This window comes from Peromyscus maniculatus, chromosome 15 (genome assembly GCF_049852395.1).
Source record: "Peromyscus maniculatus bairdii isolate BWxNUB_F1_BW_parent chromosome 15, HU_Pman_BW_mat_3.1, whole genome shotgun sequence".
NCBI classification, from domain to species: Eukaryota; Metazoa; Chordata; class Mammalia; order Rodentia; family Cricetidae; genus Peromyscus; species Peromyscus maniculatus.
Window position 1 is genome coordinate 58,030,222 of NC_134866.1, and position 20,592 is coordinate 58,050,813.

Here is a 20,592-nt window from a genome sequence, read left to right on the forward strand (position 1 = left end):
GATTTAAAATCCCTAATATATGTTTTGTAAACAAAGCTTATAAAACTTAGTAGTCTGCTAATTAAATAACCAGAAAGAGTTTATGAATACATGAAAAGCCGGGATTTTAAACGCCCGCAGGAGAACAGGTGCTGTGATGACGTCACTGGATGTCACGCAGCTCTTCTCCCCCTTGTGCTTGCGTTTGGTCATAATGGAAAGAAATTGATTCCAAATGTGGTTTTTTTTGACACCCCCCCCTTCTCCATTCATGTTAGTGCCTAACCTTAAATGATGTTTCTACAATCTTGGTTGTATTTACAGTAATTATATGCATAATGTAGCATATTATTGTCCAGACTTCCTGTTTAATCAGTACAGCGCTTCTTACAAGTGCAGCTGAAAAGGGCAAACAAAATTAAAGCTTTATACACCAAAACAAGTTTGATTTGCTAAGCTCCCAGCATTCCAAAGTACACAAATTTGTTCCACCAAGTTTTCCGATGGCTTGCAGATGGGCAATGATTAATCAGAGAGCTAACTGTGAAGTAGTTTGCAATTAAACTGGAAAGCTCTGAAGCATGCTAATTGAATCAGAAAATTAGAGACACTGAACAGTAATTGGCTATTTCTCATGCAGCAGGTGCCAGGCCACTCATCTGTGGAACAAGGTATTTAAGGCACATTAGCACTAGTAAAAATACTTCTTGATATGGAACAGTTAGATTTTCTGCTCATTTTCACCATGGATGTCAAAACATACAGCTGTGCTATCTGGTACTTACAATTCATGTTTGAAGAATCTGAGTTAGGTAAACATATGAGGGAGAGGTGGTGGGCACCCTCTAAGCACACGGGAAACATTTTAGAAGTGAAACCCAAAATGAGAGGCTCAGCTTTTCTTTTTCAACTCCATCAATTTTGCTTTCCTAAAGAACATTTTTTAGAAGTTGGGTTTTGTGCTTAGTGTTAGTTTAAAGCAGCATCAGTATAAATCCAGCACTGCTGTGAGTTTCAGAGATACATAAAGCCAATTCATATCATGTCTCAGCATGAGTTCATATCTTCTAATTAGTACCACCATTTTATAGAGTGAGCACATGCTATGAAAGTTGGTTTGCCATGCCAACAGGGACCAGGATGTGGAGTTTTTCTTTAGTAAAACAACCCTGCCATAGGATCATGAACAACTGTAGCCTAACCAGTGGGTAATCAAGCAAGAATGGAATTTAATAAGTTCAATTGTAGAGATTTTTTTAAAAAAACAAAAACATCATTTGCATCTTATCAAGGGTGGGGCATATGACTTCTTCTGCTTCTCAATGCTTTCATTGGGACTCAGTATTGTTATTAGAAAGTGAAAAGTACAAATGAAAATAAAAACATGCTAAATTATACTGTGTTGGGAAGCAGAATATTGTAATATTCGCATGCTAATCATATTACTTAGCAGATGACTGTAGAAAATAGTAAGTTTGAACCAAGAGACATAAATTATGAATTATAAATTGTAAACAGTGCATAAGGGATATGTTATAACAGTACTCATTTAAATTAAGGCAGGGAGTTTTCTCTGCACAAATAATGTTCCTTCATTAAGTTTTAAAGTTTCCTTTATAATGTTTTATTAAGAACATTTGGCAGCACAAAGCTAAAAGAGGTTTTAACTTGAACAGTCAGGTTTTTTCTTTTTTTAAGGACAACACATTATGAACATATATTGTATGTCTCCAAGCTACACATTTGTGTAAGTTAAAGAGAGCAAACCCCTTTCTATGGTAGCCCCTTCCCCACCCCGATCCACAGTGTGCATTTTGCATTCTTTAGCTTTAAAGCAGTTCTGAAGCATTTACATGATCAATGTCTTTTGCTTGAGGGATAAAGTTTGCTCTTCCATGGACAAGTGAGAACATATTGATCATTTTATTCTATTTGCTATTTCTAAATTCAATATACCTCTTGAGTCGATAAGCAAGATCGAGAGCATATTCTTTTTTGTGTGTGCCTGGTTGTAGCTTGTTCTCAAGATCCAAGATACATTTTTGATTAATCACAAATGCTTGGAGGTCATGGAGAGCAAATGTGTTTGTGGAGTGTCAGCTGATGCTGTCAGATAAATGTCTTAAGCTTAGCCAGGGTTCATGCCCCAGCTTTAGGCTGTGCCAAATGTCTCCCCTTGTTGTGGAAGATAACAGCTAGACTGGAGGCAGCCCAACTGTCTGTTCGCTCGAGGGTTGACCTTGCCATATGGGGCTACAATCAGGTGAAAGAAAGAGTGTGGATGTTTTAATTGAACTTTATAAACGTGAGCGGCACTTGATTCAGATGATCTTGGTATCCAGTGCCATTCTAAGCCTGTCACTACTCTGGCCACAACAGTGTCTCTCGTTTCCAATAGACTCCTTAAGATAAATAATTTCTCCAATATTGTTCCTGGTATATTCTGAGAGCATTTTGGCACCATTGGCGCGTTATTAAAACACTTCAAAAACATGAAAAGTTGTGGGGGTTTTGTTTGTTTATTACAATAAAAGGAATTTGTGTCTCCTTTGGTATGTGTGGCAGAAATTATTCTTGCTTTGCAGTGTTTTCAGTTACACTGAAGAAAAATATGGTCTTGAGCAAAGAGGTCGTCTGTGTTAATGACCCCTGTCCATGTACCCTCTTATCTTCAGAGGACTCACTCAGTCACATTTACCCCACTTAGAGCAATTTGTCTTCTTTCACTAGACACAGTCTATAAATAGGAAATAATGGCCAACCTAAAGGAACACCTGGAGAATGCTCCAGGCTGAGGCTCCCTGGATTTGGCTGAAGGAAATCACATTGGTCACATGTGGTGCGTGCATAAATTGATCCACGATAGGCTACTTGTAGTTTGAAAGTCCCTGTTTCTATCTCACCCCTGGTTGCTTCATTTCTGCAGAGAATGAAGCTGAAAGCTACTTTTCTTTCCTCCCAGGAAGTTCACTCTGCCTTGGGTAAATGATCAGTGCTAATGAGACACAATAATACTGTTTAAAAAAAGAAAAAGAAGGAACACATCTGTCATGAACTCCCACCAGATCTCTTGGAAATGAGACATTTTAAATATTTTATGATGAACACAAACTATCTTGAGGAAATAGTTTTATATTTTGTATCCCAAAACAAACCATCACTGTCAGTGGGGAGCACCGCTAAAACCATCACTGTCAGTGGGGAGCACCACTGAAACCATCACTGTCAGTGGGGAACACCACTAAAACCATCACTGTCAGTGGGGAGCACTGCTAACACCATGTCAGTGAGGAGCACCACTGAAACCATGTCAGTGAGGAACACCACTGAAACCATGTCAGTGAGGAGCACCGCTAACACCATGAGTGTCAGTGGGGAGCACCACTGAAACCATTCCACTTTAAAGTACTTCATTTAAAATTGCCTCACACTTAAAATACCTAATCTACTGGAGATATTTATTTTCCCTGATTATAAACTAGGAAAACATAACAAAACTATAAGAAAATAGGAGACATTCTATTAAGTTTGAAAGCTTTTATAATATTATACTAAAAATGTATTGTATTTCACTTCTTTGGCTATTAATGAACAAAATGGTTTGGTGGTTGTTATGTAAAAAACTGAAAACTGATACTGGTATAGGAAAGTGTTCTCCTCCGATTGAAGACAACCTTAGCATACCTGAGGGCCTCCTGTGCAGGGGATCTGGTGAAGTCGGCAGTGCCCCAGCAGGACTCGCCCTCTATTCCTGACCTGCTCCTACCTCGGTGGCCTAAGCAGCCCTTCCAATTAGATAAATGAGCTTACTCTGTGTACATCACTTCTAGCTTCATTTTCTACATCGTTCTAGCTTCTCATTGTATTTTTTTCCAGGGTGTGCTGGGACCTATGGGAGGAAACTCCTATCCTCAAGTTAAAGTCCACATGCACATCTACTCACTGACCAGCTGAGCATTCTAAAGATTCAGGAAACAAAAGAAAGAGTCTGTAGAATACATCATTTCTTTCCTAGCTTCTGAACCTCTTTCATGGTATAAAGGGGTTTTTGTTTGAGATGTTACCTTTTAAGTTCTGGAAACAAGTTATAAATGTCCAATATGTTCCCTATAAGTCACTCTTCTGCATTTCTAAATGATACTGTCTGGTAATGCTCTGAGCTTCCTCTGGGATGCTTGGTCCTGCCCTAGCTGGTCAGCAGCTGAGATCAGTGTCAGTTACAGAACAGGCTTCCTTACAGTCATCAGCCTTCTGTCCTCTGCACTAGAACCAACCCGGCACCAGCTCACCTTATCATCTAGCGGGACTCTTTGCATTTGGTTTTTATCTTCATTTTTTACTTCACATCTCAAAAATTGTGTGATACTCTCAGGAGGCAGAGGCAAGTAGATCTCTGTGAGGTCTAGGCCAGCCTGGTCTACAAAATGAGTTCCAGGCCAACCAGAGCTATATAGTGAGAATCTGTCTCAGAATAAAAATATGATGCTGGATTTTCTATTTTGTTTCTTTATATTCTACACTTTTAGTCAGTTGTAAAACTGATACCAAACCCTTACAGTCATTATTCGGTAACAATTAATTCAACAGTAATGAGTCTGATTTATTTCAAGATTTTGGAAGAATTTGAAGGTAGTAGTGCTCTGTCAGATAAAATTATGCAAAAATCTTGTTAAAGGGTTTGTATCACTTCCTGTACTGGTGAGGAAAAGTTTATTATTTTGTAGTGTATAACCAGTGATAGCATTATTGCAGCGGCAGAGCTGAGACAGTGGCATTCTGGGTATTCCTAGGAGGAGCCAACTAATCCAGTGAAGGACAGTGCTTTCTTCTTATAAAGCACTTTTACAGAACTTCACGTAAGGAAAACAAATTAGAGGATTATTTTAAACAGCACAAATATAAATGAAAGTAATTTTGAACTCTTCAGAATTGACACAGTGTTCCAATCTCCAATGCAATTTACCTAAACAGAAGACTGACTGGAGAAAGCCTGTCTCTTCATAGATGTATAATTTTTCCATATTCAGAAATGGACAAGAAATGTTATCTTTGTAATCTACTGTTATTCATTAGACATAACTGAACAAAGTATTCAAAGAATGAAATTGTACTTTAGTTTTTTACTGTGTGGATATTCATTTAAATAGTCATCTAGAGCAGGGAGTCTTATTTTTCTGGTCTTACTAACAGAAAACAGCTGGGCATAGTGGTGCACACCTTTAATCCCAGCACTGGTAAAGCAGAGGCAGGTGGATATTTGTGGGTTCAAAGCTGACCTAGTCTACATAGTGAGTTCTAGGACAGTCAGATCTATATAGTGAGACCCTCCCTGTCTCAGGAGAAAAAAAAAAGCCAGGCATTTCTATGCAGAATGGACACATGTATTGTGTGGCCTGAGTTATGCTGAGTGAATTTCATTTTACCTCAGAAGGCCCTACTGGATTTATCCCTCAGCTTTGAAGAACCACAGAGTCCCTCTAGGTAGACTTGGAAAGAGCTATTTAGTGCAAGGACCAGAAGACACAGGTGACCCAGGTGCATGTAGAGCAAGGAGGCACAGTCTGGCAAAAGAGACCTACAGACCAGTCAGTTCTATGCCACGGAACCATCTTGAACTAGAGAGTGGCATGGTACAGGACAAGAGTGTAAGCAGCTGGGCACCTTCTAAATCCAGATCACCCAGTCAGGAGACAGCGTTGTTAGTACTGAAAGTGGAGCGAGGTGTCCAAAATAATTACGTATACATGGGAAACAAGCAGATGGGAAGGATGAGGAATGAGTCCTCAGTGTTTGGCTTCAGCGCCTGGGTGATGTCATTTACTGTGGGAAGGATGTCTAAGAGAAAAACTACTGTGAGAGGAAAATCACAAGGAAATGTTTGGCATGTAGTGATGCTCCTTAAAACTTCATCTAGGAAAATCACTCCTGACTACATGTACTTAATAGCAACACTGTGTGTGTTCTTGTGCACTTGTGTGTGTTAGTGTTTGTGTGTGTTAACAACAAAGAAGTCCTGAATTTGAGAGAAAGTAAGGGAGGGCACGCAGGAGGAGCTGAGAGAAAGAGGTATGGGTGAAAATCATGGGAAAATAGTACTATATGTTTGAAATTCTCAAAAAATTAAAAATTTAAATAATAAAAATGAATATTGTCTAAAGGTCAGAAAAAAGTTTGTGGTTAAGAAAGAAAAGGTAACAGATGTATTGCTTTTACGTTTTCTCATTATTTGCAAATGAAACTTCTCACATGACTTAGAACAGCATGCAGGATCACTGATTGCCATGGGCTGTTCTGTCCATCATACCCGGCCACACCTGACCTTTGCCAACTTCACTGAAGAATGCAGATCAACCACCTGGCCACTGCAGTGTAGAAAGCTTCACAGTGGCCCCTACATGGTAACAAGCATGACTGCAGTTCTCCTGGTTGTCCTTACATTTTAAGATTAAGAATTTGTAACTAGATCTGGAGAGATGGTTCAGTGATAAAGAGCATTTGTTGCTCTTCCAGAGGACCCAGGTTCGGTTCCCAGCACCCACATGGCAGCTCTCGGTTGTCTGTAGCTCCAGTTCCAGGGCTGCAGCACTTTTCTGACTCTGCAGGCTCAGCTGTGCACACGGTGCGCACGCATACACTCAGGCGAGGCACTCATAGGGCACCTTATTAGGTTTACAGAGTGAACTCTAAGACACTTTTCAAATGACTAAGCATCCCTTTGAAAGTGGGTTTTCTCTAGTCCACACACTTCGCATGTGATTTAAAAAGTATCCGTCATACATGACCCATCATGTATGAAGACCTGTTTCCACATATTAACTGCATCCTTCCACTTCCGTGGCAGTGGTGTGGCATTTTAGTGTTACAGTTGCCTGAAAACAATACCCTTGCTTATTTGTTCCCTCTATCAGAGGGTGTGTGTGTGTGTGTGTGTGTGTGTGTGTGTGTGTGTGTGTGTGTAATTTTACTCATTTGTCCCACGAGGCAACGGAACAAAGTCCCCTGCTTGGCCTCCCTGTTTTCATCTTCCTGTTGTAGGTGGTGGGAATAGAGCTGTACTAAGAAAAAATGAGAATGGGTTAATTTGGCATTTACTTCAAAAGTGTATGTTGGAGTGACATTTAAAGTCTAGTCCCTTCGACTTAATTTGGGTAGTCTAGAAAGTACTACAAAAAAATATTATGAAAACATTTAAGGCTCAGGCTTGGGGGTGATTATGAACCTGTGTTTATGAGCATCATACAATAGGCCCGTCCACTTCCCCCGTGGTAGCCAACAGACCTGATGGTAGTCGTGCAATGTCTGCACTGTGTGTTGACTCTGGTAACGCTATCCCTTCTCTATTCTTGCTCTCATGGTCCAGTGATCAACAAGGAGAATGAATGAGTGAGCAAAGGGTTTGCGAAGTATCTGCTCTTAAGGAAGCGTGCTGGAAGAGGGAATCAAACGTGGAAGGAAATGTGTTGGGGGGCTCTAGGTTTGTGTGTTCTTGCTATTGTCCCTCCCCATTACTAAAAACAAAAATGATGAAATATAATCCTAGACTCATTGGCCTGAGTGGACACATTTGCCTTTCCTTCTGTCTGCCTGTTTAATTCTTTGTCTCCATGGAGCTTTCCAAAAGCCCCTGCCCTGGTTCTCGTGGTGTCCTTACACTTGTGAACAATAGAACTCACTTTGCTGATATAAGTTATATATAAAGGGGTATTAAGTCAGCAAACTCTTTTAATTTGGCAATGCTTGGAGGGGGCATACATGGAGGCCAGAGGACAGCTCTTGGTAATGGGTTCAGGGCATCAGACTCGGGTCAGCAGGCTTCTGAGGGCAGCGCTTTAACCCTCTGTGCAGGTTCTTGGCCACAGCACAGTGTGTTTACGTTGCCTTTAGAATTAGTGGTTCCTTAACAGTAGAAAAAGAAACATAAGCACAAAAAGAAATTTAGAGATTGATACTGTGTGTCACAGTTGCTAAAGTAAATATGACATCGTAAGGTGTTCTTACCCCTCTGCTGCCGGTCAGACTGTTCCCTCTGAGGTCACTGAGTGGCTCTCACGCTCTCTTCTCCCACAGTAAGAAGAGTCACCATGAAAGCTACAAAAACTATGGTATAAATTCACCTACAAGTTTGCTCAATAATATAATAATAAATATTCTGAGCTACATAAGGTCTTGACCTTCAAAAAGAAATTCTTAAGAACAACAGCGGCCACCTAACAAAGATAGTCTGAATAGCTAACAGGATTCTGGGCAATGCAATGTGTCATGGATGTGCTGGGTGGCGGGTAGGAGTCCTGTGATTAGTACCTTACAGCTGAAGAAAAATACTAATTCTGACCTCTACTAAACAAAACAATGGCTAAATAAATAAGGAGGTGGTAGAGAAGAGGCCAGAGGCAAAGAAGTTTCAGTTTGAAGTGGAGGTGTTAAAAAAGGGAAAGATGTATGAGAGAAGCAGTTGAAAGGATTAAAGAGAAAACTCATAGTATGAAAAATATACAGAAATAATTGAGCATGTAAAGTACTCTTTATGCCAGAATTCTGATGTACACACCTCATCACTGTAACTTCTAAGACTTAAATCCTGTAACTCTTAGTCATTTTCACATTTCTTTAGTCTGAATTGTGATCTGGAATTTACAGATTCTGCTCTGGACTCCAAGTGAATAAAAATTCACGATTTCCTTTTATGAATCACAAATTATACATTTCTTCTATTTACAACTCATGAATAAAATTTATTTTGAAGATTGTGGTCTGTTGGTGTGCGATACCAACAATCTCTGTGTCTAGTTTCTCCACCAAAGCTGGAGCATTACAGCAGAAGTCCCTCAAAAGTTTTGAAGACATGTGAAGGCATCAGGGACCGCTTGGTGCGTAAGAAGACGGATGTGTCATGAGGTAGAGAAGTGTGGCCGGCATGTGGCTGTGGAGCAATAACGAATGGGCGTGTTAATTTCACTGACTTGGTTCCCTGCCACTGACTGGAAGGCTGCAGTGTAATGGTGTCTTACTATCAAGTTAGTAGTAGATCTCCTTTCTTTGTGAAATGAGCCAGGACAAGTGTTGTCTTCTTTCTTTTTCTGTTAGAATGACTATGAGTATATGGATTGTCATATTTTGATAAATGTTTAAATGTTGAACTAAATATCAAGGAGCTCTGAGTTTGGAAAAAAAATATAGCTTATCCATTCTCTCTTTCCAAGTGTGAAAGGAGTTCCCTGTTTCCTATGAACAAACCTGTTTAATTTTACATTGTCAGGACTGATTTCTCATCATCAAAGTGGGCCATGTCTTCATATGCCATCCATGTGAAATAACTGTATTCTGAAGACATTCTGGATGAAAGGATGCATGTGTGAGAAGCAAGCCTGAGTCTTTAAAGGTCCTGCCTAGGTATCTTGTGTGACCTCCTATCAGGAATGTATCTCTGTTTCAGTTTGTATGACACTACTGTTCAAAGTAGGATAAAGACTCACTGCTGCTGCCGGGCCTATTTTCACTCTAAATATTCATCTAGTCCTTTGTGACTGCCATTTTATCAGGCATTTGCCACGGCTTCCCTCGGCTGACCTGCCGTTCCCCAGCAAATCACTGTTTCACACGTATGATTCCTAGTGAGACAAGCTTGGGCCTGGCTGCCTTTCCCTCTGCCCAGAGAAAAGAAATGTCTCTGGTGCCTGTGCTGGAGAGAAAGTTGATTCATGTGTAAATTGTCGTTTGGCCTTTATTGCATGCCTGTGGAGAGTACACATGCAGATAAAAGGCCTCAGAGGTCAAGGCTCAGGATGTGCAGGTTCCTCGGGTGGCCACAGTGACAGCAGTGAGTTGTTGTCAAAGATTATCAGACACGCCATGAAGGCTTATCAGTATTTATTTGCAGTTTTCTGTGTAAAGTAAACCCTAATATGAAAAATGCTTCTGTAGTAACTGAGCACTGCATTCTAAAAGTTAAAGTGCTTTGGGTGTTTTTCTGGATGTTCACACTGATCGCTTTATCCTTGTGCCGTCCGTGTTCAGTTTCCAGTCTGTCTTCTGTTTCTTGTACACTGTCCTTTGTTTCTTCCAACTTGATTGTTGTCCACATGTGTTGTGAACCCTCGGTCCTGTCTTAGTGGCATATTTATCAATCAAGAGAGGTATAAATGCTGTTTAGGAATGAGAAACAACCTGAGAACTGTGTGGGAATTAGGTAGCATATATGCCACAAGATTTGCTGTTGTGACCAGCCTGTTTTCTGTGGAAATCACTTCATGTGGACTCATTTTTGCAGTCACTACTGGAGAGCGTAAATAGTTGGCCTGGATTGTTCTAATATATTACATTAGTTCTCTAGTTATTGTAGGTAAGTGGAGTTGATTTCCTATATATGTACACGTGATTCTAAAATATTAATACATTTTAAATTACTCTTTCTGGTCCTTTCTTAAGGTTCTATTATATCTGTACTAAGGGTCGGCTAATATGTCTACTTGTACAACTTTATTTATTTATATGATTCTTCCTAGTGTATTTGTTATCATAGTTTGAAATATGTTTTTGTTTTTATTTGGTTTGGTTTGGTTTGGTTTTTTGGTTTTTGAGACAGGGTTTCTCTGTGTATCTTTGGAGCCTGTTGTGGAGCTCTGTCTGTAGACCAGGCTGGCCTCGAACTCACAGAGATTCACCTACCTCTGCCTCCTGAGTGCTAGGATTAAAGGTGTGCACCACCACTTCCTGGCCTTGAAATGTGTTATTTTTAAAGTATGTTAGAAACCAAGACAGTATATTTTATAGTCCTTGTTAATGTTCTTCAGCACATCTTTGATACAATACTACTTTAATAAGTTTTCCTCTTATAATAATGCAATTAAAGGATTGTTTAGTTTTAGATTTACTTAGTTTATTTTCTATGTATGAGTGTTTTGCTTATATCCACATGCATCCCTGGTATCAAGGAGGTCAGGAGCAGGGTCAGTTCACCTGGAACTGGCATTGCAGGTGACTGTGAGCTGCCATGTCCTCTGGAAAACAACACATGCTCTTAGCCACCTCTCGCCCCCTAAGTGAGTTTTGCTGTTGTTTGGTTTTGGTTTTCTGAGGCAGGGTTTCTCTGTGTAGTCCTTGCTGTCCTGCAACTTGATCTGTAGACCAGGCTGGCCTCAAACTCAGATCTCTGTCTGCCTCTGCCTCCTGAGTGCTGGGATTAAAAGTGTGTACCACCACAACCTGGTTAATGAGTTTTAAACAAATGCAGTTATTATGATAAAATATTACTTTTACTTACATCCCACAAAAATGAAACAAACCTCTTTTAACCATTAAAGTCATAAAGTCTAGAAACAGGTATCTTCACTTGACCTAAGAGATTAATTTCTAATTGCAACTTTTGATATTCCACTGGAAACAATCCATTCTTTGTTTAGCAAGTACTTATAATTAATAGGAAAATTGCCTTTGGCATATGAAATGGTGTTCTCTATCTGCTTGCTTCTCTCCCTTCCCACTCCTGAATCCCAGCTGCAAAATGGCAGGGAAACAGAGCCACTCTGTTTTTATAAGCACTTTGGGGAGTCTCCCTGTGCAGTCCATCCTTCAGTCCCCTTCTTTGTTCTGTGTGGAGCAAGCGGGAGATGGGCATGTGGTCAGCCCACTCACCCTTCCCCTAGCCAGCTGAAGGAGCTTCTTTTCTTCTTCTCTCCAGAGTTTCCTTCGCAATACCCCTTAACCTAAAATAATTTACTAAGCTCAGCCCAAGTGGAAAGGAGAGGCCTGGAGTAAGTGTCTACTGAGAAAGGAGCCCCGAAGCCAGATGCGGTACGGCTAGCTAGTACTCTAGTCTTCTGAGATGGAGGCAGGAAGAGTTAGAGTTCAGGCCGGCCTGGGCCACATGACTTGATTTATATGAGGGCAGGGGAAAGACAGCTAATCTTAGTCATATAAATAAGTACTCTACCCCATAACCCAAGTAGTGACTTAAACGTAAGTCCAACTATAGAACAGGTTAACACAAGTAATGAATTACTCCAGCACTCGACGGACGGCAATTTCTTTTCTTGTCTTTTCTTTTCTCCCCTATATATATATTTTTTACTTTGCATCCTGGCCACAGTTTCCCCTTCCTCCTCTCTTCCCAGTCTCTCCCCCTACTTCCCCTCTGCTGCCCCTATCCACTCTTCTTCTGTTGCTGTTTAAGAAAGGGCAGGTCCCCCCTGAGTATCAACAAAACAGAGCACATCAAGTTGCAGTAAGACTAAGCTCCTCCCCTTGTATTAAGGCTGGGCAAGGCAGTCCAGTATGAGGAGTAGGGTCCCTAAAGCTGGCAACAGAGTCAGGGACAGCCCCTGCTCCCACTGTTTGGAGTCCCACAAGAAGACCCTGCTACACAACTGTAACAGATTGGAGAGGTCAGTCTCATGCAAGCTCCCTGATTGTTGGTTCAGTCTCTGTGAGCTCCTATAACTCCGGTTAGTTTATTCTGTGAATTTTCTTGTAATATTCTGTGTGTGTGTGTGTGTGTGTGTGTGTGTGTGTGTGTGTGTGTGTGTAGGATAAAGTTGTTTTGCTCTTTTTTTCCCCATAAATTTTCTACTTACTCCATATACTATCCACAGATCCCCCCTCCTCCCACCCCCAGCCCTCTTTCCCAAGCCACCCCATATCCCCACATCCCCCAAATTGAGGTCTCCCATGGGGAGTCAGCAGAGCCCAGCACACTGAGCCTAGGCAGGTCCAAGCCCCTTCCCACTGCACCAAGGTTGTGCAAGGTGTCACATATTCTTAACCTCTCTGGCTCCTACCATTTTTCCTCCCTCTCTTCAGCAGGATTTCCCAAGCTCTGCCTAATGTTTGGCTGTGGGTCTCTGTTTCTGTCTGTTGCTGGATGAAGCCTCTATGATGTCAATTGGGCTAGGCACCTATCTATGAGTATAGCAGAATATCACTAGGCATCATTATGTTAACATTTTTTCTCCAGTCATCTTTGGTTCTATTCTAGGTCTCTAGGCCATCCAGCCTTTGGTCCCTGGTGCTCCAGGCAGTGTCAGGGGTGGGCTTACTCTTGTGGCATGGGTCTCAGGCTGGACCAGTCATTGGTTGGCCACTCCCCCAATCTCTGCGCCCCCCTTACCCCAGCACATCCTCAGGCAGGACAGACTGTAGGTCGATGGTTATGTGGCTGAGTTGGTATCCCAATCCCTCCACTGGAAGTCTTGCCTGGTGACTGACTGCAGTTTTTAAATTTTTGTTTCTAGGAGGAAAGGGAATGGAGAAAGCTATTATGGAAAATAAAATCAATTGGCTGACAGAAAAGTAGAGGGTGGCTTAAATGTTTCCCCTCCAAAGTCAGGTGTTGCCAGGGGCTGTATTAAAAAGTAAGGCATTAGCCGGGCGGTGGTGGCGCACGCCTTTAATCCCAGCACTCGGGAGGCAAAGGCAGGCGGATCTCTGTGAGTTCTAGGCCAGCCTGGTCTCCAAAGCGAATTCCAGGAAAGGCGCAAAGCTACACAGAGAAACCCTGTCTCAAAAAACCAAAAAAAAAAAAAAAAAAAAAAGTAAGGCATTGGGCAGGTGATTGACTCTTGAGAGTAAGGCCCTGATAAATAAGATTAGCTGCTTTATGAAAGGCCCTGGTAGAAGTACATCCTCTTCCTCTTGACTCATCCCTTTTGAGGGATCCAGCATTCATCATTTTTGTAAATGGGCAAACCTGAACCTAGAGACAGCTGCACCTTGGACTTCCCAGCATCCAGAACTAGGAGGAATAAATGTATCTTTGTACATTATCTTCTCCAGGACTATTGTAAGAATGGCACAGAATAGCATGGTAAAACATGAAATGGAAGTTACCAGGTTGTGAAGATGGTTCACTCACTTAAGTGTCTGCCACATGGGCATGGGTACCTGAGTTTGACCCAGTATCCATATCAAAAGCAAAGCCTCGCCGGGCGGTCGTGGCGCACTCCTTTAATCCCAGCACTTGGGAGGCAGAGCCAGGCGGATCTCTGTGAGTTTGAGGCCAGCCTGGCCTACCAAGTGAGTCCCAGGAAAGGCGCAAAAGCTACACAGAGAAACCCTGTCTCGAAAAACCAAAAAAAAAAAAAAAGCAAAGCCTGGTGGTGTGTGCTTTTAATCTCAGCTTGGGTGCTCATGATGACATTTGTCTGTAATCCCAGCACTGGGTAGGTAAAGACAGGTAAAATCCTGGGGTCCACTGGCCAGCCTCATCAATAAACCTCAAATACCAATAAAAGCCCCTTTTCCAAAAATTAAGTAGATTTCTTCTGCAGAGCAACACCTGAGGTTGACTTCTGACCTCCACTGTCAAGGACACACATGGACACAGATGCATGCACACACACACACACACACACACACACACACACGGAGGACTTCGGAAGGAAGCAGCATTGTGACAGTGGGAATCATCATTCCAGTGTTGCTCACACATGCAAAGAAATGTAAAGAGGTCACATCATTCCATTTATTAGTTTAATTTGTCAGTTCTGTGTATTGGCTTACTCTGTTGGTGTAATTGGTATCTTACTGAAGACGTTTAGTTAGGTGTGTAGGTGTATTTAAATATATTTCATTTGTATGTGTCTGGTGTACAACATACAAATATGACATTTGAGTGTAAGTATCAACAGTTGTGGCAATTTTCCTAAGAATGTATCCCATACATCTGTGTTGAGATAAGCTTGCTATAATTATGACAATTAAAGACATTTAAAAGTAGTGAACAGATTTGTTTCTGTGTGTAGTAATTTATTTACCCTGGTAGCTGAACTCAATACAGGCTCTCCTTTTTAGTTTACTTTTCTCCAATATGGGATGACCTGTTTTAATTGAGCCTTTTTCCCTAAAAAGAATAGAAACTCGCACAGCTAGCTCAACCCTCAGTTCTCACTTTGAATGTATAATTTATCTCCTAAAGAACTCTTACAAAAAAATGCTAGAAACTGGATTCTACAATAAATTGCAACTGAAGCCATTTAGACTTTCCAGTGTTGCTCTACTGTGCAGTGAGCCTGAGTCGTCATGAGCACAGTCATCGTCTTAGGATTGGAAAGTCATCAGAAATTAACATTGCTCTACAAAAGAGAGCTCTTCTGCTCATGGGACACATGGCATTTTCTTTCTTAGTTTCTTCTATTCAAACTCTTAAGAAAATAGTTTCTTTTCATTCATTTTCTCAAGACCATATGTGACAGGTCAGTGGATTGGCTGTATCAGCTCAGTCCTTGTCCCTGGTACATTCAACCATGAGTGGGGTTGACCACTTATTGTCCTGAAATAGGTCTGGTAGCAATGTAGCTTCCTAAGAAGGAGCTGTTGTTGAGAAGGCATTGTGACTAGCACTCTCAGCATGTCATTCTTGGTTCAGGGTTCCCAACTACTAACAAAGCCATTATTTAACGATGATTTTCTCAGAGAAGTCCCAAACTCTACTCTGTGTGTGCTCCTTATTTATGTCCCCATAGCTCTGTCGCTCCATCATAAGCATATTTATCTCTGTATTCCTAGCAAACTCATCCATGTTATTACAGCTACTTTCTTTTCTCATAAACTCTCAAGCCTGTGAGAACAGGAACAGCCTTTGTCCTTTCATCATTCTGCTGTCTGTTGTGGCCTGATGTCAGGTTCATTATCAGTGTCCTATCATGTACTAAGCCATTGTTTATAGGAATTGTTTCTATTTTATTAAAATATTACTGTTGCTGTTAATGATAGTATCAGTGTGTCACCCAAGACAGTCTGACTAACCCCTTTACAGCATGCCAGTCATCTGTTTGATTTGTAATTTCTTCTTGATTCTCAGGGCCACTGCCTTGACCCCACCTTCTCCATCCTCTCTCTGGGCTCCTGTCTGCAATCTCTTGTTTGCTGTTATATCCTACATATCTCTCTGGAGAGCAGCTTTTTTATCTTTCTCTGTATGAAAAATAATTTATTTTCCCTCTTCTGCCTAGAGAATTGAAACTCAAATTTTGTGTCCTTTGTGTCTTGTTCCTAGCAGGGTCTACTTCTGTGCATGAGCTCTCTCTCGGCCAAAGCTAGTTACGAGCGTTGCTCTCCATCCTCTTTTCACTTGCGTTACTGTTTCCCCGGAACTCAACTATTCCTACTTTCTTCTTCTTTTATTTTATGTACTTATTCGTTTATTTCATGTCCCAGCAGCCGTTTCCCCTCCCTCCTCTCCTCTTAGTCCCCCACCTCTACCTACCCTGTTCCCACCCCCCAGTCCACGCCTCCTCCATTTCTGTTCAGGAAAGGGCAGGTCTCCCATGGATATCCACAAACCATGGCATATCAAGTTGCAGTGAGACCAACCGCCTCCCCGTGTATTAAAACTGGACGAAGTGATCCAGTATGAGGAATAGGGTCTCAAAAACCAGTGAAAGAATCAGAGACAGCCCCTGCTCCCACTGTTTGGAGTTCCACAAGAGGACTAAGCGGTCAGTCCCATGAATGCCTCCTGGCTGGTTCAGTCTCTGTGAGCCCCTATGAGCCCCAGTTAGTTGATTCTGTGGGTTTTGCTGTGGTGTCTGTGACCCCTCTCCCTCTGGCTCCTACTTTCTTTCTAAAACCCACATCAGGTTCACTTTCTGCATAGAAGTGTCTCCACTGCTTGTTTTTACTAATCACATCATCCAAAGAACATGTGATGTCTGCTATTCATCTGGACTTTAACGTATGCTACTTTGCAGTGGGTTGCAGTCAAGCTAACTAGGATATATTCCTGCCTCCATAGGTCACTATCTACCTGAGTTACCTAATTCCTGTGAACTTGATTATACCATGTCTAAAATGACTGTAATGATAACGCATATTGTGAAAATTCCATATAAAGAATATTGAGTATCTGTGACATTTCTCAGTGGTTAGAGATGTTTATGCGCAGGCCTGATAACCTGATTTTAATCCTCGGATCTCACTCTGACAAGAGAGAATAAACTCCAAAGAGTTGTCTTCTGACCTCCACATATGTGCCATGGCATTTGTGTCCCTGCACACACACACACACACACACACACACACACACACACACACACACACACCTTATAAAAGAAAGCTTGTAATTGGGGGCTCACTTACAGTTTCAGAGGGTGAGAGTCCATGATCATCGTGGTGGGCAGCAGGCAGCAGGCATGGCACTGGAGCAGTAGCAAAGAACTTACCTCCTGATCTGCCAATTAGAGGCAAAGAGAAAGAGAGATTGGGCTGAGAATGCGCTTTTGAAACCTCAAAGCCTACCCCCAGGGACATACTTCTTCCAACAAGGCTACATCTTCTAATCCTTCCCAAAACTATTTCACTATTTAGGGACTATTCAAATGTATGAGCCTATGGGGGCCATATCACATTCAAACTACCATAACACATATGTACACAAATAAGGTAATTAAACTTTTTGAAAGCATGGTGAATGCTAAATTAATGTTGATTATTTGCATATTGTGGATTAATAAACCATTTTACATATCTGGTATATGATACACTGTGTTGAGTAATGTACAGAGTTTAAAATAAAGATATCTGACAGAAGGACATGACCTCTTTTCTATCTACCTTTAGAAGTAAGCACATTGTGTTCTCTTCTTCAGTTCATGCATTAAAAATCTGCTATCTTCAAACCCTCTGCTACTTATGTGGAATGATAGCCAGGTAAGAGGGAACTAGGTGGTTTGGAAAGCAGAGTAAGAAGTTTTTAGTATCAAGGAAACAAGAAATTAGGTTAACAAGTAGGGGTCACATATTTGGAGAAAAGGTCTAAACTCATATGCTCAGGACCTGAGTCTTTCTGGACCATGACAGCTAAAACCCCTGGCGTTGTGTTTTGCACATGGTGAGAACTCAAGAACTCAATACACATTTATTGGCATCAATGAACAGGAGAGTGATGATGAAGCCTTCAGAACACAAGTTCCAGCTTCTCCTTGGAGCTGTTAACTTTATTTGGCATCTTAGTTTTTTCATTTTCTAATGAATGAATGCCAGCAAGTCCTTTTCAATTTTTTTCCCATCTGATCAAGACTTAGATAATGTCTGCTTCTTTGGTAGCTAAACATCCCCCAAACTCAGCTTCTTGCTCCAGTGAGAAGATATTATGGTATTGCCAATGGAAACCACTTCACATTCGGGCAACATTATCATGTCTAAATGGCTCAGATTCAAGTTTCAGTATAGATCCTGGTTCCTACACATTTGCTGTCAAAAAACCACTTTGTAGGAGCCAAACAGTGGAATCCTTCCAAGTGTTAGGCACTATTAGAAGCACCATTAAAGTACTGTAGAGTTTAAAAGATGATGAAATTTTGATTTTTTTAACATAGCATGTTCTGTGGTATTTCTATGAAATGTTAATCAGCTCTTGTTTCTGTTGTGGAGCTAACAGTAATTGAAATCCTTGTTTTTAGACATCATCACAGGCTTTAAAGGTAACTCCAGATTAGAACCTGTATAAAATTTTATATTGCTTTATACAAAAATGAGTATCTAGAACAATTCAAGTTATCTAGAACAGTTGAAGTTTTAAAATGCAATTGCAAACACATCTTTAAGAAGTCCTTGCGGTAGAATGGCTGTCCCTGAGTCCTCTCCCTATGGCCTTTCCTTTGGGTAGGCTTTAAGAAATAAGAGAGATAGATGACATCATAGTTAAAACAGCCATTTTTATTAAACTAGAAACTAGTTCAAAATGAAAGTAATTGGCCATTAGCATATAATAAAACAACCACATTAACATCATAACATTTATCTTTGAGTTTCCTTAAAATCAAGACAGAAAATGCAATGAAGGCTGGCAAGATTGGCCTTGCTTAAGAGCACAAGCAGGCAAGCTTGTCTGGAAGGCATCACATGGCATTAACTTAGAAATAAGCTGGTATCTGTTAAATTCTCTGTCTGGTGTCTCTGTCCTCCGGAAGACCATGGATTCCTTGAAGTCAGTGAGCTCATCTTCTTTGTTAACCACTTAACCTCAGCTCTGCAGAGTCCATGTTTCCAGAAGGGAAAAGGAAAGTAAAATCACACGGATTATGTCTTAGTCTGGAAGTAGAAACTAACACTATGGGCCACAAGTTTTACCAAAGTACTATAAAATAGTTAGCATTCTTTACATTGTTAGTATTTTGTAGCAATGATTAGTAAAGGCGTGAAGTATCATATTGGATTATGACTGAATTATAGGATTCAGGGGCAGAGTACCCTGATGTTTACCATAATTCACTATATGATGGAAGAATCTTAAAAATATGTAATGTATGTATCTTAAACTTGACTCTTCAGTGCTGTTGTTATGAAATATTTGGTAGACAGTAAACACATAATACTGTGACCTCCAGTTTAACCTTAAATGAGTCCCTCTCGAGCTTTAACTATGATCCTAGAAAAGCTGAGTACAGATGCTGCTGCATTAGAAATTATAAAAGCTCAACTTAAAATCCTGAGACACAAAAGTCCTGTCCAGGTAGGTAATAGCTGTTTACTTGATTAAAATACATAAAATAGGAAGCATTACTTTAAAACAGTGCACATGAAAGCAAATTTGGTTACTGGTGTTTTTAGTAGGAATTTGAACCAAAACAGACAGAGCTTTTAAGGTTGTCCCATGATTTCTGCTCTTCAGACAACATTGTATTTAAATCACAGGTGTAGGGGAAAGGGGCTAGCTAAAGAAACCCGCCCTGACCCTGGAGCCCAGAACCAGTGAAAGAAACACAGCCTGGATCTGGGACCTGAGCCAGAGAAAAAAAACACTTTATCCCTGAACCCAGAACCAAAGAAACATGCCCTGACTCTGAAACCAGCCAGTGGCAAAGAAACACACTTTGTCCCTAGAATCAGAGCCAGTGAAAGAAATGTGCCCTGGCCTAAGAATTAGAGCCAAAAAGCTAAGAAAGGCCAGTGAAAGAAACATAGTTTGGCTCTGAAATCAGGGCCATCCCTGCTCCTAACCAACAAAACTAACCACTCGCTGAGCAAGAAAAACTAACCAATCCCTTGACAGAAAATCTTCTCCCTGGAGAAATTCCACCCCTAAGAAATCCTATATAAACCACCCTGTCTGTTCAGTTGTGGGCCATTCTTTCCCACCCTGGTAGAGCCAGCAACTTTCCTAGATTTCTCCTTACCAAATAAATCTCTTTCTCAAAAGAGTCTTGGGTGTTAAGATCTCCATTTGCCAGTGCAGAGAAGAACCTTGCTGAGATGTCCCGTAGTGGACTGAGCAGAACAAACTTGCAGGGATGTCCCCTTTGCAGGGGTGAGGTGGGGCACTGAGTAAGGCAGGGCTGAAGGAAGAACCGTGCTAAGGTGTCCCTGAGGGGACTGAGCAAGGGGGAGCAGAAAGAAGGGGGGATCGCTCCATTTCTGCAGGGGTTCCCCTTTAGCAGAGTGAAACAAAAAGAAGCAACATCTTAGGCTAGAAAAGAAGCCAAGTTCTACTGGGAAGCCCCCTAAAGTGGGGGCTGAGCAAAGCTCAGCTCTCCAGGAGAGGAGCAGGATTGCTATATCCTGTGGGGAGATCATCCCCAACTGCACCCCAACTCCAGGTGTAGCCTGACTCCTGAACAGTCAGGATACCTTTCCCTTCAGAGCAGAGCTGTCCCATTGCAGCTCCAGCCGCCAGAGCTCTCC

General features: G+C 41.3%; 2 protein-coding genes across 8 annotated transcripts in view; one reads left to right on the top strand and one right to left on the bottom strand.

The window, feature by feature from the left end:
- Arb2a (ARB2 cotranscriptional regulator A) overlaps positions 1–20,592 on the top strand; it is a 448,678-nt gene that overhangs the window by 391,746 nt on the left and 36,340 nt on the right. Inside the window, exon 11 of one of the 5 annotated variants that reach the window (XM_076552004.1) lies at positions 2,942–9,173. The exons of the other annotated variants lie outside the window; for them this stretch is intronic. Coding sequence (XP_076408119.1) covers positions 2,942–2,964 — 23 coding nt within the window. The 3' untranslated portion in view covers positions 2,965–9,173. Of the gene's footprint in view, positions 1–2,941; positions 9,174–20,592 lie in introns of those variants that run through there. 5 annotated transcript variants of the gene reach the window in all.
- LOC121822864 (uncharacterized) overlaps positions 12,639–20,592 on the bottom strand; it is a 62,948-nt gene continuing 54,994 nt past the window's right edge. For 2 of the 3 annotated variants that reach the window (XM_076552014.1, XM_076552015.1), the window contains 2 exons: positions 17,050–17,140; positions 12,639–13,201 (listed from right to left, as the gene is read on the bottom strand). In XM_076552014.1, coding sequence (XP_076408129.1) covers positions 13,078–13,201; positions 17,050–17,140 — 215 coding nt within the window. In that variant the 3' untranslated portion in view covers positions 12,639–13,077. The remainder of the gene's footprint in view (positions 13,202–17,049; positions 17,141–20,592) is intronic. The other variant, XR_006064164.2, reaches the window with a different exon arrangement.